Source organism: Hirundo rustica, chromosome 16 (assembly GCF_015227805.2).
Source record: "Hirundo rustica isolate bHirRus1 chromosome 16, bHirRus1.pri.v3, whole genome shotgun sequence".
NCBI classification, from domain to species: Eukaryota; Metazoa; Chordata; class Aves; order Passeriformes; family Hirundinidae; genus Hirundo; species Hirundo rustica.
In genome coordinates this window covers 8,741,042-8,755,053 of record NC_053465.1, presented here as the reverse complement: position 1 = coordinate 8,755,053, position 14,012 = coordinate 8,741,042, and the positions used below count along the sequence as shown (strand labels likewise).

General features: G+C 47.3%; 1 protein-coding gene across 1 annotated transcript; it reads left to right on the top strand.

Moving 5' to 3' along the window:
* Positions 1 to 8,220: 8,220 nt before the first annotated feature.
* On the top strand, positions 8,221 to 13,998 carry FITM2 (fat storage inducing transmembrane protein 2). The gene is made up of 2 exons (XM_040080290.2): positions 8,221 to 8,393; positions 10,596 to 13,998. Exons 1-2 carry the CDS (start codon positions 8,221 to 8,223, stop codon positions 11,236 to 11,238), a joined length of 816 nt encoding a protein of 271 aa, XP_039936224.1. The 3' UTR covers positions 11,239 to 13,998.
* Positions 13,999 to 14,012: the final 14 nt, after the last annotated feature.

The following is a 14,012-nucleotide window of genomic DNA, read 5'->3' as shown; positions in this document are numbered from 1 at the left end:
AGCCCCAGCTTTGAAGTGGAGTTCAAAGCCGCAGCAACGCTGACGTCTTGGGAGGGTCGAGCTCTTCCCAGCGTGCAAAAACCCTCCTCGGAAAGGAGGGAAACTGCATCCCCCCATCCTCCTCCCTGGGCACCAGGTGCAGTCCCGGCATTTTCCATCACCTCACAGGGTCCTGCTCATCTTCCCACCCCGGAGCGAGATCTGCTCCGCCGGCTGTTTGGCGAAATAATGAAATAATTGGCCCAAAGAAAGGCCTTGTTCCAGCAAAGAGGCAGAGCATGGTACACATGTATTTTTGCTCCTGACCTCCGAGTGGTGTCAACGGAGATTGGGCTGAGTCGCACATCTGTGGTGGGCTTGTATTTAAAAGAAATATCTTGTTTGAATCATACAAATAAACACTCGTGAAAGGAATCCTGTTTCTTTAAGTGAAGTTGGTAAATGCTCTGATTTAGTTAAAGCACTAGGATTTGGCTTTAATTTTATTTTTCACCAGAATTGATGCTAGAGGAGGAAAAAAGGTTGTTTATTCTCAGAACAGGTAGAGTCTAGGCAGGAGGAGCACAACATTCATCACGCGTGGCAAGGTTGGCAGAGATGTCGATCTCACTGAACATGGGGAATGCATAGGTAAAAAATTGAACAAATAACTTTTAAAAATAATAATTTATAATATCGGACATCCAAATTAAGCCTGTGACGGAATTGAATGCACTGGCTCTTGAGCACACCCTTTGAACATCTTTGTAATTATTATTTTTTTGTCTGCAGAGCATTTCAATGGTCATTGTGGTCAGGAAAATTCCAAATCACATTTCCAGCCAACACTTTTATCATTATCCAAGCCAGTAAAGCACAGATTAAATATTATGTATGTATATATTTTAAATTTATACTTAAATATTTGTAATTATGTGTTGGACTGAAATAGCTCATGCTTTGTGGCTGGCTGTACCTGGTATCCAGAACTGTGAACTGTGGTCCTGCAGCTAATCAACACAAAGTCACTTCCAAATTTTATACTCTGATTCTTTCCTGCAAATATATGAGCTAAAAATGCACCAGTGAAGTCTGAAAGCTTCATATGCCTCAATTTGAATTAATAAGCACAGATGATTTCCTTCCCATATTTGATCAGTTGCAATAAACTGTAGTTTCTTAATCTAAAAATAAAATTAAAAAATCAAAGTTCTGGTACAGCAGCTCAAGGGCCACCCAGCAAATGGCTTCATGGAAGCTGTCATTGAGTTCTGTGTGATCTTTAATCTATGCTTGATAATCCTCATAGAAAGGGAATAAAGGGGAACAATAAATGAAGCTTTTGGTGCATGGCTAACAGGAAGGTTGATTGGTCTGGGCAGGAATTGATTCCCAGTAACTGCTGCTGGGAGAGCACTGCCCACTCAGCCTACAGGGAAAAACTTCTCAGCAGCTACCCCTGAAAGACAACACTTCGAGAATCAAATTAATTCAAATGCACAGGTGTGGTGGTGAGGAGATATTTTGACAAACACGGAAGGTGTGAATTATGTGTTGTGGAAAAAAAAAGGGGAGTATTTCATAAAGGAGCTGCAATTGCAGCCACTACAGCTGCTCAAGGAAGTCAGGCAATTAGAGATAAACATGAGTAATTAAGACCATTTTATGTCCAAGTACATGTGCCCTTAATCACATGAATTATATATTTTTTCACACGTAATCTCATCCCCACTTCATCTGCTAATGGGCTCCTTAATCTGCACTCTAGGCAGAGTAGGTACTTTACATCTTTGTGAACCCTGCTTATTTTTAAGCTCTTCAGACCATTATCACACCCCTCTGGAACCTCACTGTTTTCTCTGGAAGACGTTCAGGAAGGAGAAGAACAGAATCTCTCCCATACTCTGCTCAGGGTGTGGGGATACAGAGCCTAAGGGTCTGTGCCTGGGGAGGGAGTTTGTCAGAGCCACAAATTAAACTCAGCTCCTCATGCTTGTCACAAGACCATTCTCTCCTGTACATCAAGCCCTGTCATTAGTCTGCTCTGCTGTGATCTAGCTGTGCCAAACAAGAAATGTAAATATTTTGTAGCAAGAGGTATTAATTTTTAGCATTAATAAAGTTGGCACCACTGAAAACTGAATTGGTTCTTTCTTATGCCTTGCCCCGTATACCAAAATATTTTGATCTTTGGATGTAACCACCAAACCTGCTGCAAATTCCCTCCAGCTCAGATCATACCCTGCTATTCACTTGAGGAGAGCTGGGGGAAAAATGTGTGACCTGCAGAGGTTTCCAGGCTGGGTCCAGCCAGGTTCAGCCTGTCTAAATTCCCTGGGGTTAATTTCCACCCCTTTTTCTAAAACTCCTGGAGTTTCAGGCTAAGGAAAGACCTTTCCCATTTATTTGGGCAGCCACATAGGTGATGAGTTACCAACGACTCCCTTCTGTTTCCCGGCTCAGCATCTCCCCTGTAAACAGCACATCATCCCCTCACAGGTCAGCCTTGGCTCTGCCTGGACCGATGGCAAGTCTGGGGCTGGCAGGAGGAGCATCCCTTCCCATCAGAGATGGGCCGCAAAGATCCAGGCCAGCGTGAGAGGAACGCTGCTCCGCCTCCACCCTGGGCTGCATTTCAAAGGCATCACTGACACAAGGGAACAAAGCACGATATTATTTTTTTAATCTCTTTTCCTAAGCCAGCAGTGAATAGAGAAGGCTGCGGAGCTCAAAGCATTGAGGCTGATGGACAGTGTCTCAGCAAAGGGCCAAAACGATCTTAACTTCAAGCTTAAGCTCCCATTAGGCAAAGAAAATACAGCCCAAATTTTGCTTATGTAGCACCTCTCATGCAAACATCCCAGGACACTCCAGGATCAAACTCAAACACAATCAATCATGGAGATGTGAGCAGTGCTCACCAAGGAAAACAGAGAGCAGGGGAGGCTCGGCAGGAATGAGCACCTGGCTCCCCCAGGGAAGGGCTGGGGGCTCTGAGGGCCCCCGGGCAGGCAGGGCTGGGTGAGCAGGTGCTGGCAGGCTGTGGGAATTGCTGGGAGGGAGGAGGATGAGCTGGGAAGACAGAAGATCTCCCAGATCCAAAAGGGGTTGTTACCACTGGGATAACTCATCCCACCGAGTGTGTGGATGCAGGCTGATGGCTCTGCCAGCCCCGACAGGCTGGATGCTTGCATGGGCACCCACCCCCTGCTCCTGGTGTCTCTGCAGCACACCTTCCCTCTGGGGCTGTGACAACCCACCTTAGCCCAAACTTGGGTCAGAGAAGAACCGTTGCTCGAGTTTGGTAAAAAAATATGTGCAATTTTCTCTCCTCCTCACAGCATCCCTCTTTGGCCACAACACAGAGCAGTGAACCCAGAGATCTCATAAAATAAAGTGATTCCTCTTTAGCATGGTCAAGAGGCTTAGTTTGACAGTTTGAGCTGAGATTTTAGTTCAAATGTCTTGGTCCTGTTCCACAGCAAACCTCCCAACCTGTGCCAATTCATTTTTAAGTGTCAGGACACTCATGATGGCTGAACATCCCACAGAGCTTTGTCAAAGGGCTGAAGAATTAAACTCCAGGAACTCATCGGGATGGCTTCAAGGCATAATCAGCTTTTCAGTAACAATCTCTCCACTTTCTAGCCTGTAATATTTTTAAGTGATCAGCAGGAAGAAATCATGAGCAAGGGTCTTGTGACATTGAGGAGGGAGGCTGTGACACCAGTGCAGCATCATTTTCTCAGCATCGAGGCGACAGCGGATCACAAATGCAGCACCTGACCAACACTCCGCTGTCTTCCAAGAAGGTCTGAATTTCTCCACAGCTAATTTCAAGCATGCAGATTAGGTGAACAGTTGCCCTGGGCTCCTGGAAAGGGCTGCTAAGGCTGTCTTTTCACTGATTGAAACTAGGGTGTCTGCTTCCAGATGAGGAGCTTCAGTTCCACAGAAGGTATCTGAGCGTAGTCTCACATCAGTGAGACAGACTTCTTTGCACTCAAAATAATTAGCAGATAATTAACAGAATCACCAAAACAAGACAAATAAACTTTCTAAGCAACTTAATTATTTAAAATAATTAACAACACCTAGTGTCACTTTTCTTTCTCTAACTGATAGCTGATGCCGCGTGAACTCCATGAACAGGAAAGATTTCCCCCCCAACCTGCTGCATTCATGAGTGAGGATGCTTTCTTCAGCTCTGTTGGATTCTATTTCAAATTTCTGCTCAGGGAGCTGGGATCTCCCCATTACCTGTCCAAATAAGTGTACTAAGCTCTGGGTGACTGGGCATCAAGGGCTGAGGCTTACCAACCACTCTTCTGCTCTGAAAGTTGTTCTACAGCTCCTAATGAATCTGTCCCTGTGGATTTTAGAGGCAAAATGGGATTTCTCAAAGAGAAGCAATTTGTTGGAGGCCATGGTTCAAATTAAACCAGAAAAAGAAATTACTCCCAAAACAGTTTTTAAAATCAAACAGTCTGAAAAATTTCAGCTTCAGTCAGGCAGGGAATTGGTGAGGTTGGGGAAGAAGTTAAGGCAAAAGCCACATCTACTGTACCTGACAAATTAATTCAGTTTAGTGTGGTTTACCCTTGTCACACCTTGACCAAGCATCCATGAGAGCTTTTTAGGAGCATTCTGCAATTCAATTAGAACAAACCTTAGTCGTTGTTAATGAATGAAAGCTTTATCTGCTGCTTTCAAAGACCTATATTCTGCTTATCTGATTCTTTACAGAGGTATGACAGCCGGCTCCTCAGGTCTACTGGCCTTGGCTCGGTGCTCATGGCCTGAAAGTAGAGATTTTCTCTAAACCTGCAGAACACCTGGACCCAGCTGAGCTTTGCTCACTGCACTTGTGAGAATCCGTGATTTACAGGGATAATCCCCAGACATTTCAAGCTGGGCTGAGGATAGACAACATTTCCAGCCCATGCCATCAACTGCATTCATCTGGAACAGGTGCCAAGCTTACGAAACCCCCCTGCGTGCGGCAGACACCACAGCACGCTTCATTAGCGGCCAGCCGAGCAGCTCCCACCTCCAGCGCCGGCACTGCAAACAGTCTGCAGATCACAGGCACAAACCTGGGAGGCAGAGGAGGCAAGGTTTCAAAGGCAGAGGGGATTTAGGCAGACAAAGACGGACTCTGTGAAACCTGCTCCCAGCCCCTCTCATCCTCACTCGTTTGAGTGAGCGCAGCTGCCTGTCGTTTCTAATTCGGGGTGCAACGCTGGGGCTGGGAGTGCTAGACGTGGCTGTGGCAGTCTTATTAAAAACAACAGCTAATAAATTGCCAAATGCCATTTACCCTGGATAACCTCCTTAGCCAAAACCCTCCATATCTGCTGGGGCTGCTTTGATGTGTTGTTCTGCTCTCTCAGCCCAGATGTTGTCATAGATTTGCTGACGATGACGGCGAAACAGCTTTGAAATGCTCTGGCAAGAAATACTTTCCCATCCTGTCTCAGATAGGGTCTGCTTCTTCCCCCCCTCCCTGCCACTCTCACATTTTTCTAGCTGAGGCCATTGGGATGAATAAAGGCTCTTTGTTCATTGAGCCATTTCTCTTCTTGCTGATGCTTTTTTTATGTTTTAAAATCTAAGCTGAAATGACAGCGGCAGCTGTTCGATAGATGAAATAAGTCCCAAATACCACAGCAACAGCCAGTGTTTGGACACCACTTTCAGCCATAAACATGGATAGTGAATAGGCATGGGAGCCTTAACAGCTTCAGAAATACTTTCTCCTTCCCTCTTAAGCCCTAGGAAAAATTAAAATAATTCTACTGATTGAGAAAACTCTCAGATTTTCTCGTGAATATCACAGTAAGACCCTCTTTTCAGACACACTGGTACCCTACTTTAAAGTAGTGTTTACTCTTTTACAGGGCAAGAGAAAACAGCCTCAAGTTGCAGCAGAGGATGTTTAGATTGGAGATTAGGGAAAATTTCTTCACTGTAAGTGTTATAATGTTATAACACTTATATGTTATACCAGAAGCACTGGTGCCCAAGAAAGTGGAGGGGCCACAATCCCTGGAGTGATTTAAAAGCTGTGCAGATGTGGCACTTGGGGGCATGGTTTTGTGAAGGCAATGCTCTCAGGCACATGGTTCCTGGGGATGTGCTGTGCAGGGCTAAGAGTTCAACTCAGTGATCCTTATGGATCCTTCCAGCTCAGAATATTCTGTGTTTCTGAGGGTCTGTGATTCCACAGTCCTGATGCTGCAGCCCACAAGCCCTTGGAGCGTCTCTTCTGATGCTCTGCTCTGGGAGCATCCGGGGAGAGATACAGAAGCCCATCTGTGTTCTCATTTTGGCAGCCAAGGGTGGGAAACAGATCTTTCTGAGCACAGCTCTATTCCTCTGACATGGACATGTCTCAGGGTGCTGTAGATGGATCCATGGGGATCGATTTGTGTGGATGGGTCTGTGTTGATGGGTCTGTGGGGAGGGGTCTGTGTGGATCCATGTGGATCCATGTGGATGGGTTTGTGTGTGTGGATCCATGTGGATAGATCTGCAAGGATGGATCTGTGGGAATGGGTCCTTGTAGATAGATCCGTGTGGTTCCATGGGAAATGGTGTAGATGGATCCTTGTTGATGGCTCTGTGTGGGTGGGTCCATGTGGATCCCTGTGCATGGATCCCTGTGGATGGATCCATACGTGCAGATGGATCCATACATGCAGATGGATCCATACATGCAGATGGATCCATATGTATCTGTGTGGATGGCAGATCCCTGCAGACACCTTTGTATGGCTCCTTGTGGATGGCTCACTTTGGATGGATCCCTGTGTTTGGCTCCTTGTGTTTGGCTCCTTGTGTATGGCTCCCTGCAGATGGATCCCTGTGTGGATGGATCCCAGTGGATGTATCCCAGTGGATGTATCCCCTGTGGATGTATCCCTGTGTGGATGTATCCCAGTGTGGATGTATCCCAGTGGATGGATCCCTGTGTGGATGTATCCCTGTGTGGATGGATCCCTGTGTGGATGTATCCCTGTGTGGATGGATCCGTGTGTGGATGGATCCCAGTGGATGGATCCCAGTGGATGGATCCCTGTGGATATATCCCTGTGTGGATGGATCCCAGTGGATATATCCCTGTGTGGATGTATCCCTGTGTGGATGGATCCCTGTGTGGATGGATCCCAGTGGATGGATCCCAGTGTGGATGGATCCCTGTGGATATATCCCTGTGTGGATGGATCTGTGTGTGGATGGATCCCTGTGTGGGTGTATCCCTGTGTGGATGGATCCCTGTGTGGATGGATCCCAGTGGATATATCCCTGTGTGGATGGATCCCTGTGTGGATGGATCCCAGTGGATATATCCCTGTGTGGATGGATCCCTGTGTGGATGTATCCCAGTGGATGTATCCCAGTGGATGGATCCCTGTGTGGATGGATCCCAGTGGATATATCCCTGTGTGGATGGATCCCTGTGTGGATGGATCCCTGTGTGGATGGATCCCAGTGGATATATCCCTGTGTGGATGGATCCCTGTGTGGATGGATCCCAGTGGATATATCCCTGTGTGGATGGATCCCTGTGTGGATGGATCCCTGTGTGGATGGATCCCAGTGGATATATCCCTGTGTGGATGGATCCCTGTGTGGATGGATCCCAGTGGATATATCCCTGTGTGGATGGATCCCTGTGTGGATGGATCCCAGTGGATATATCCCTGTGTGGATGGATCCCAGTGGATATATCCCTGTGTGGATGGATCCCTGTGTGGATGGATCCCAGTGGATATATCCCTGTGTGGATGGATCCCTGTGTGGATGGATCCCTGTGTGGATGTATCCCAGTGGATGGATCCCTGTGTGGATGGATCCGTGTGTGGATGGATCCCTGTGTGGATGGATCCCAGTGGATGGATCCCTGTGTGGATGGATCCCTGTGTGGATGGATCCCTGTGTGGATGTATCCCAGTGGATGTATCCCAGTGGATGGATCCCTGTGTGGATGGATCCCAGTGGATATATCCCTGTGTGGATGGATCCCTGTGTTTGTCTCCCCGCGTTTGTCTCCCCGTGTCCGCTCCCCGCGGAGGGTTCCGCGCGCACGGTCGGGCCGCGCGGCGGGCGCGCTCCCGCGGGCGCCCAGCAGGGGTCGCGGGGCCGCGCTCCGGGGGCGGTGCCGCCGGCGGCCGCGCGGGGGCGCGCGCGGGGCGGTGGCGCGGGCGGGGCGGGGCCGGGCCGGGCGCTGTGGCGGCCATGGAGCGGCTGGAGCGGAGCGGGCGCTGCCTGAGGGCCGCGCTGGCCCGCGGCCGGGTGCGCCGCCGCCTCCCCGCGCTGCTGCTCGCCATCGCCGTGCTCGGCTCCGCGCTCAAGGACAGCGACTTGGTGCCCGACACGCCGCTGCGGAACAAGCGCAACCCGCTCAACGTGTGAGGAAGGGCGCGGGGGTCGCGGCGGGGACGGGGCTGGCCGGACCCAGCGGGCCGGGGCCGCCTGGAGGAAGCCGGGGTCGGTGCCGGCCGCGTGTGCCGCGATGGGCCGGGGGTTGGTGCTTCAAATGATGAGATTTCCCGTTCCTGACTCAAAGGTTTCAGAATATCGGGAGTTTCTGGCTCAGTTCCTATTGGAAAGGGGGAAAATGAGGGGTTTTTTCCTTCTTAACCTCGCAGGTGATTCCTCGTGTTTGAGTGAACTGGTTTCACTTCCTCTGGCAGCCGCTGGCAGGACCCGAGGGCATGGCCTGATGCTGTGCCAGGGGAGGGTTAGGCTGGGTATTAAGGTTCTTCGTGGAGAGGGTAGCTGAGCACTGGGACAGGTTCCCCAGGGCACTGGTAACAGCACCAAGGCTTACAGAGCTCAGCATTTTAACATTTTGACAGCATTTCGACAATGCTCTCAGGTACATGGTGTGACTCTTGGGCTGTCCTGTGCTGGGCCAGGAGTTGGGCTCCACGATCCTTGTGGGTCCATTCCAGCTCAGCACATTCTGTGATTCTGTAGTGGTTACTGATCTGATCTAAAATCCAGCTGAAGGAATTAGGTCTTTTAGGATCTTTCCTAAAAGCACAGTGTCTGCCATCCTCTTCTAGTATTTGGGCACTGATCTAACTGGCTTAGTCATTCTGTGAAACGAGTTTGAGCATTTTGGAGGAAGCAAAGAGCTGGGCTGGAGCACGTGTGCTGTCCTGCTACAGGTCAGAAAGTAAAACTATGATTGCTGTTCTCCTCTGTGACTTGGGGAACTTTGGTGATGTGGGAGAGGAGTTGCTTTTAGTGTAATTGAAAGAGTATTGACAAGAAAAAGAGAAATTGATCTTACAATAGAAGCGTATTTCAGTTCAGTTCTACCTTTTAAATAGAGGAAGGTGATCTGTACTGACAGTTCCTGAAGCAAGTATTTTTTCCTTGCAAATGACTTACCTCCTGGTTTGTCAGCAGTAACCTTGGTAGCCTTTATTGCTTTTAAATGAAATGGGGGGGTTGTTTTCAATTACTATTCCATGGTAGCAGCTGTAGTTGCCACGCAGGCATCGCTTCTCCTGTAAAATTAAAGAGTGAAGGAGGTACTCCTCAAAATCCTGGGCAAGGCCCTGACAGGTTTGTTAGGGTCATAAGGAAGAAGCAGAACTCTAGACTGGTTTGGCTTTGCCTTTGATGGTCAGATGAGGATTAAATGATGACTGTGTGTCTGTCATAGCTCAGCCACAGAGCAGAATTCAGCTGTCTCTGTTTTCAAACTGGACTCTGGGTAACAAAGGGGCTGCACAATTCCCCTCTCCCACCAGCTGATAGGAAGCAAGCTCCATTGGAAGGTGCTGATGGGAGAAGCAAGATCCTGGACTGTGGCCTCCTTAACTCATTAATAAATTCACTTACACCTGCTCCAGTTTAAGATTTGAAAAGAGAACGAGTTACACAAAACAGTCTTCTGTTAAACAAGATACCAGCACATCATCAGCTGGGTTTCAAGGTTTTATGGGCATCACAGCAAAAGTTTTCAGGGCAGAGGGTGAATTTAGAGATGGAAGGATTGGAAAGAGATTTAGAGATGGAAAGAATGAAGACTCTTCATCAGTTGAAAAGACAACAAAGGAACAGACACTTTGTGCTCCTTCATTTTTTTAGAAGTACATGAGAGAGGAAAAGCTTCACAGGCTGATGAGGGAAAAGAGCCAGCCCTTCTGGCTTTCTTAAGAGGTTGAGGTTGTGAAAGGCTTTGTAAGCAAGGATAATTGAGATGGTGGAAGAGTCAGAGAAGGGGTTACTGTGGTCAGGGTGGCAAGCTAAAAATACATTCTTTGCAGCTGCATTTAGAGTAGGGTAGAGTTGAGCTGGTTTGTAGAGTAAAAGTGATTGCAAAACTGAACTGCAAGTCTGCTGCAATGCATGAGCACTCTGAGTCCAAGGCATTGCTGCCTTGGGAACAGGTACCTGGCTGAGGAAGTATTCAGATTTTGGGCTTGAGCGAAGTACTGGGGAGAGGGCTAAGATTGTAGCTAAGCTGTACTTTGAGGGGAGGGCACACATCACTCATTTAGATGGTTCTGAACCCTGACCTTGAGCACTTACTCCACCGCCTCTCCGCACTGCTGTGGCGTTTCACGCACGCTCCTTTGCCCTTCCTCTGGCAGATACTTTGTGAAGCTGGCCTGGGCTTGGACGCTGTGGCTGCTGCTGCCCTTCATCGCCCTCACCACCTACGAGCTGGCGCGGAGCAAGTTCCTGTACGGCCGCACCAAGAGCGCGCTGCTGGCGCTGCGGCGCCTGGGCGCGCTGCTGGTGGGCACGGCCGTGTGGTACGTGTGCACCGAGCTCTTCGTCTACGTGGAGAACCTCACCGGGGAGTGCTCCCTGCAGGCCAAACCCGGCCAGCTGCCGCGGCTCTACGCCTCCAAGCGGGAGTGCCACCAGGACAGCGGCGTCTGGAACGGCTTCGACATCTCGGGCCACTGCTTCCTGCTCTCCTACTGTGCCATGATGATCCTGGAGGAGGTGGCTGTGCTGGAGGCGGTGTCCGTAGACCGCAGCTCCAAGCTGCGCGTGGTGATCAACGTCCTCTTTGTTTCCCTGTGTTTCCTCACCGCCGTCTGGGTGTTCATGTTCCTCTGTACTGCCCTGTATTTCCATGACTTCAGCCAGAAGCTTCTCGGTGTGCTGATAGGTCTGTCGGCTTGGTATGGGACATACAGGTTTTGGTATTTAAAGCCCTTTTCCCCTGGACTACCTCTTCCAAATATACCTTTGAGTTCAAAGAAGTACAGCTATAGCAGATAAAATAAGGTTTGAAATGTTTTGGATTTTGCTTTCGGTACTGGAGTAGTTGAATGTAGGAACGGTTGCTGTATTTCCACTGTAAGGAACAAGGAGATGGGTTGAAGGAAACCAGATCTGTACTAGCCGTTGGCTGGCAGGTGGTAATGAGCTTCCTCCCTGGGAGAAGAAAATTCGGGATTGGAAGAGGTCTGCTCTTATTTAGGAGCTGACAACTGGGATTGTCAGCAAAGAAATCAGAAGCTGAATCTGTTTCTCGTACTGATAAATGGAAAAGCAGACCCAAGGCTAAAAGAGGCCTTTTGATCTTTAGGAGTGTGATTTATCTCAGTTAATTCTGCCTCTTCCTTTTTGAATTATGTCAAGAGATTGTGGATGATCCAAACCACTTGTTTTTTTTAATGTTCCTATTGGTATTGCCTTATGGGAAAGCTCTAATAATCACAGTGCTGCTGAGCATTGCAAAAATACCAATTTGTGAAAGCAGTTCTGTTGTGAATCTGGAACATCTCATGTTCTCAAGTGTTAAGAACACTAACTTGCCAGAAATGCCTCATAGCTGCGTAGCTGCACCTTCTGCAACAAAGGGTAAATCTGAGATGCAATGACTGAAGCAGACTGTGACTCTAAATTCACGCCTGCCTCCGAAAAGGAAACTTGAAAAAACAAGCCTTAATTTTCTCATTAGGTGAAGTAGATGTAATAATATTTCATCATATTATTCTTGACACTAAAAAAACCCAAACTCCTTTCTGTTTTGCTAAAAATCTAGTATGAAGATGGGGGTTTAAATTTTTAAAAAATCTAATCCATTGCACACTTTGCAACAACAAATTCCTTGGGTTTGTTCTTTCTTCTGGAACAACAGCGGAATTCTGGTGTTCTGAACAAGCTAATTTATCCTGCTATTTCCCAAATAGTCTGCTTGGTAATGAGTGAAATGCATTGTTTATTCTGGGAGCTGCAAAGCAGAGTGTGCTTGAAGCAATATTTATTCATGCAATACCAATTTAAATTTGATTGCACATAAAGCTGTGGCCACTTTTGGTGTGGCTGGAAACCCACTACTGAATAAAACACTGTTAGATAATGAATAGGGATGAGGTGAGTTTGCTCATCATATCAGTCAGATGCTTAGCATAGTTTTTATCTCGGAAAGCTTTTTATTATTTCATAAAGGCTCGTTCATGATGCGGTTGCATGAAGTGTGTTGACAGTGATGAGAAGACAGCCAGGAAAGTCTGTGGGCAAGGCTGTGGATCCTCCACTGACCCCACAGTGGGGTCACTCGGACGCTCCAGAGTGACTTTTTCTGGGTACAGGGTGTGATGCTCCATCAGGTAATCTTGGTACGTTTTGCCAGCTCAGCGTCTCTCCTCCAGCAAGAGAGTGGAAGCATTTGCAATTCCTCCAGCAGTGTTAGTTCCATGCTGTGGTCTGCCTATGAGGAGAGCTAAATTCACTGGAATTCCCACTGAATTTGGTGGCAATTGGGAGTTGTGTGTCCTTAGAAAGAACAATTTGCCTCTTAGAAAGAAGCTGTCCAGAGGGTTATGTATTTTCTGTCAAGCTCCTCTTGATTTTGTATTAAATTGCCTTTTAAGCTGACTCTTTGAAAATTGCACTGATTAACTCATATTGGGTTTAACTAAATTTGTTTAAACAATGCAAATTTATTTGCAGACATTCTTTTGATGTAATTTAAGCCTACTCCCAATAGAGCTAAGCTAGACTGCAAGCTGCTTTCACCATGACAAAGGATTATATACCCAGAAGGTTTTATGATTAATTTCATTAAGTTCCTATTTTAGGTTATCTTTATGTAACTTTGCTGTATAGATAGACAAGCCCTTGGAACAGGAAATGCTGTTTACTTAAACCAACTGACTTGCTGAAATGATGTTCATTTTCAGAAATGTTTTGTGCAATCGCTGTGGATATTTCTGTCCACTTTACCCAGTGTCATGCAGATTATTTTTTTAATGGAAATAACGTAGGATATAGTTATTCTCTTATTTAAACAATGAAAGAAAAACATTTGAAAACGTTATCAGTGTTTGTGTCTTTGATAATTTCTTCCTGATGTCTGTAAAGATGCCACTGTTGCTCTTCATGACCCAGCCCCCCAGAATTTGTGACTACTGAGATGTATGATCAGACTGACACTGAAAGTTCTGCACTGTTTGAAAGGGTTAACAGAGCACGAGTTCTCAGGAGTGCAGGGTTTTAAAAAGAAACAAAACCAAACCAAAGCTGTGGCTAGCTAAAGCAGGTTTCCCAATGCGTGCCTGGTACACCAAGCAGCTCATTTTGTGGGCATGGACATCGGTTTGTTGTTGCAGAGGGAAAGCCTAATCCATTGAAATGTATGGGGAAGCTCCAGTGGGTGTAATACTGCTTGGGAGTTTGGAAATCTTGGGGTCTTTCTCAGTGCCCAGACAGCTTGGGCCAGCTCTTTGCTCAGAAGGTTCCCTTGTGCTCCAGACCTTTATTTGTGCTTATTGATTCTACTCCGGAGTAGGAATCTGCTTCCTCCTACTTCATCTGGAAACTTAGCCTTGCAAATTTCTTGTTCACGTGTTCGCCAACACATTTATCTGACTTCCCTTTCTCTCTCAAATTTTATCATTAAAATAAAAATTGCAGCCTCTCCACAACAGATTTGCAGCCAAAGAGAAACAGTGCTGGGAGCAGCTGGATTTGGTATCCTGTGCCAAAAGCACGAATCAGCCGTCAACAGGTATTACTGGTTTTGTTTCAAGTGTTGGGGTGCGTTG

Excerpts from the sequence above, each read along its gene's own strand:
- FITM2 (XM_040080290.2), top strand. The coding sequence starts at position 8,221 with ATGGAGCGGCTGGAGCGGAGCGGGCGCTGCCTGAGGGCCGCGCTGGCC. Across the intron at positions 8,394-10,595 it reads AAGCGCAACCCGCTCAACGT|ATACTTTGTGAAGCTGGCCT; the intron begins GTGAGGAAGGGC and ends TTCCTCTGGCAG.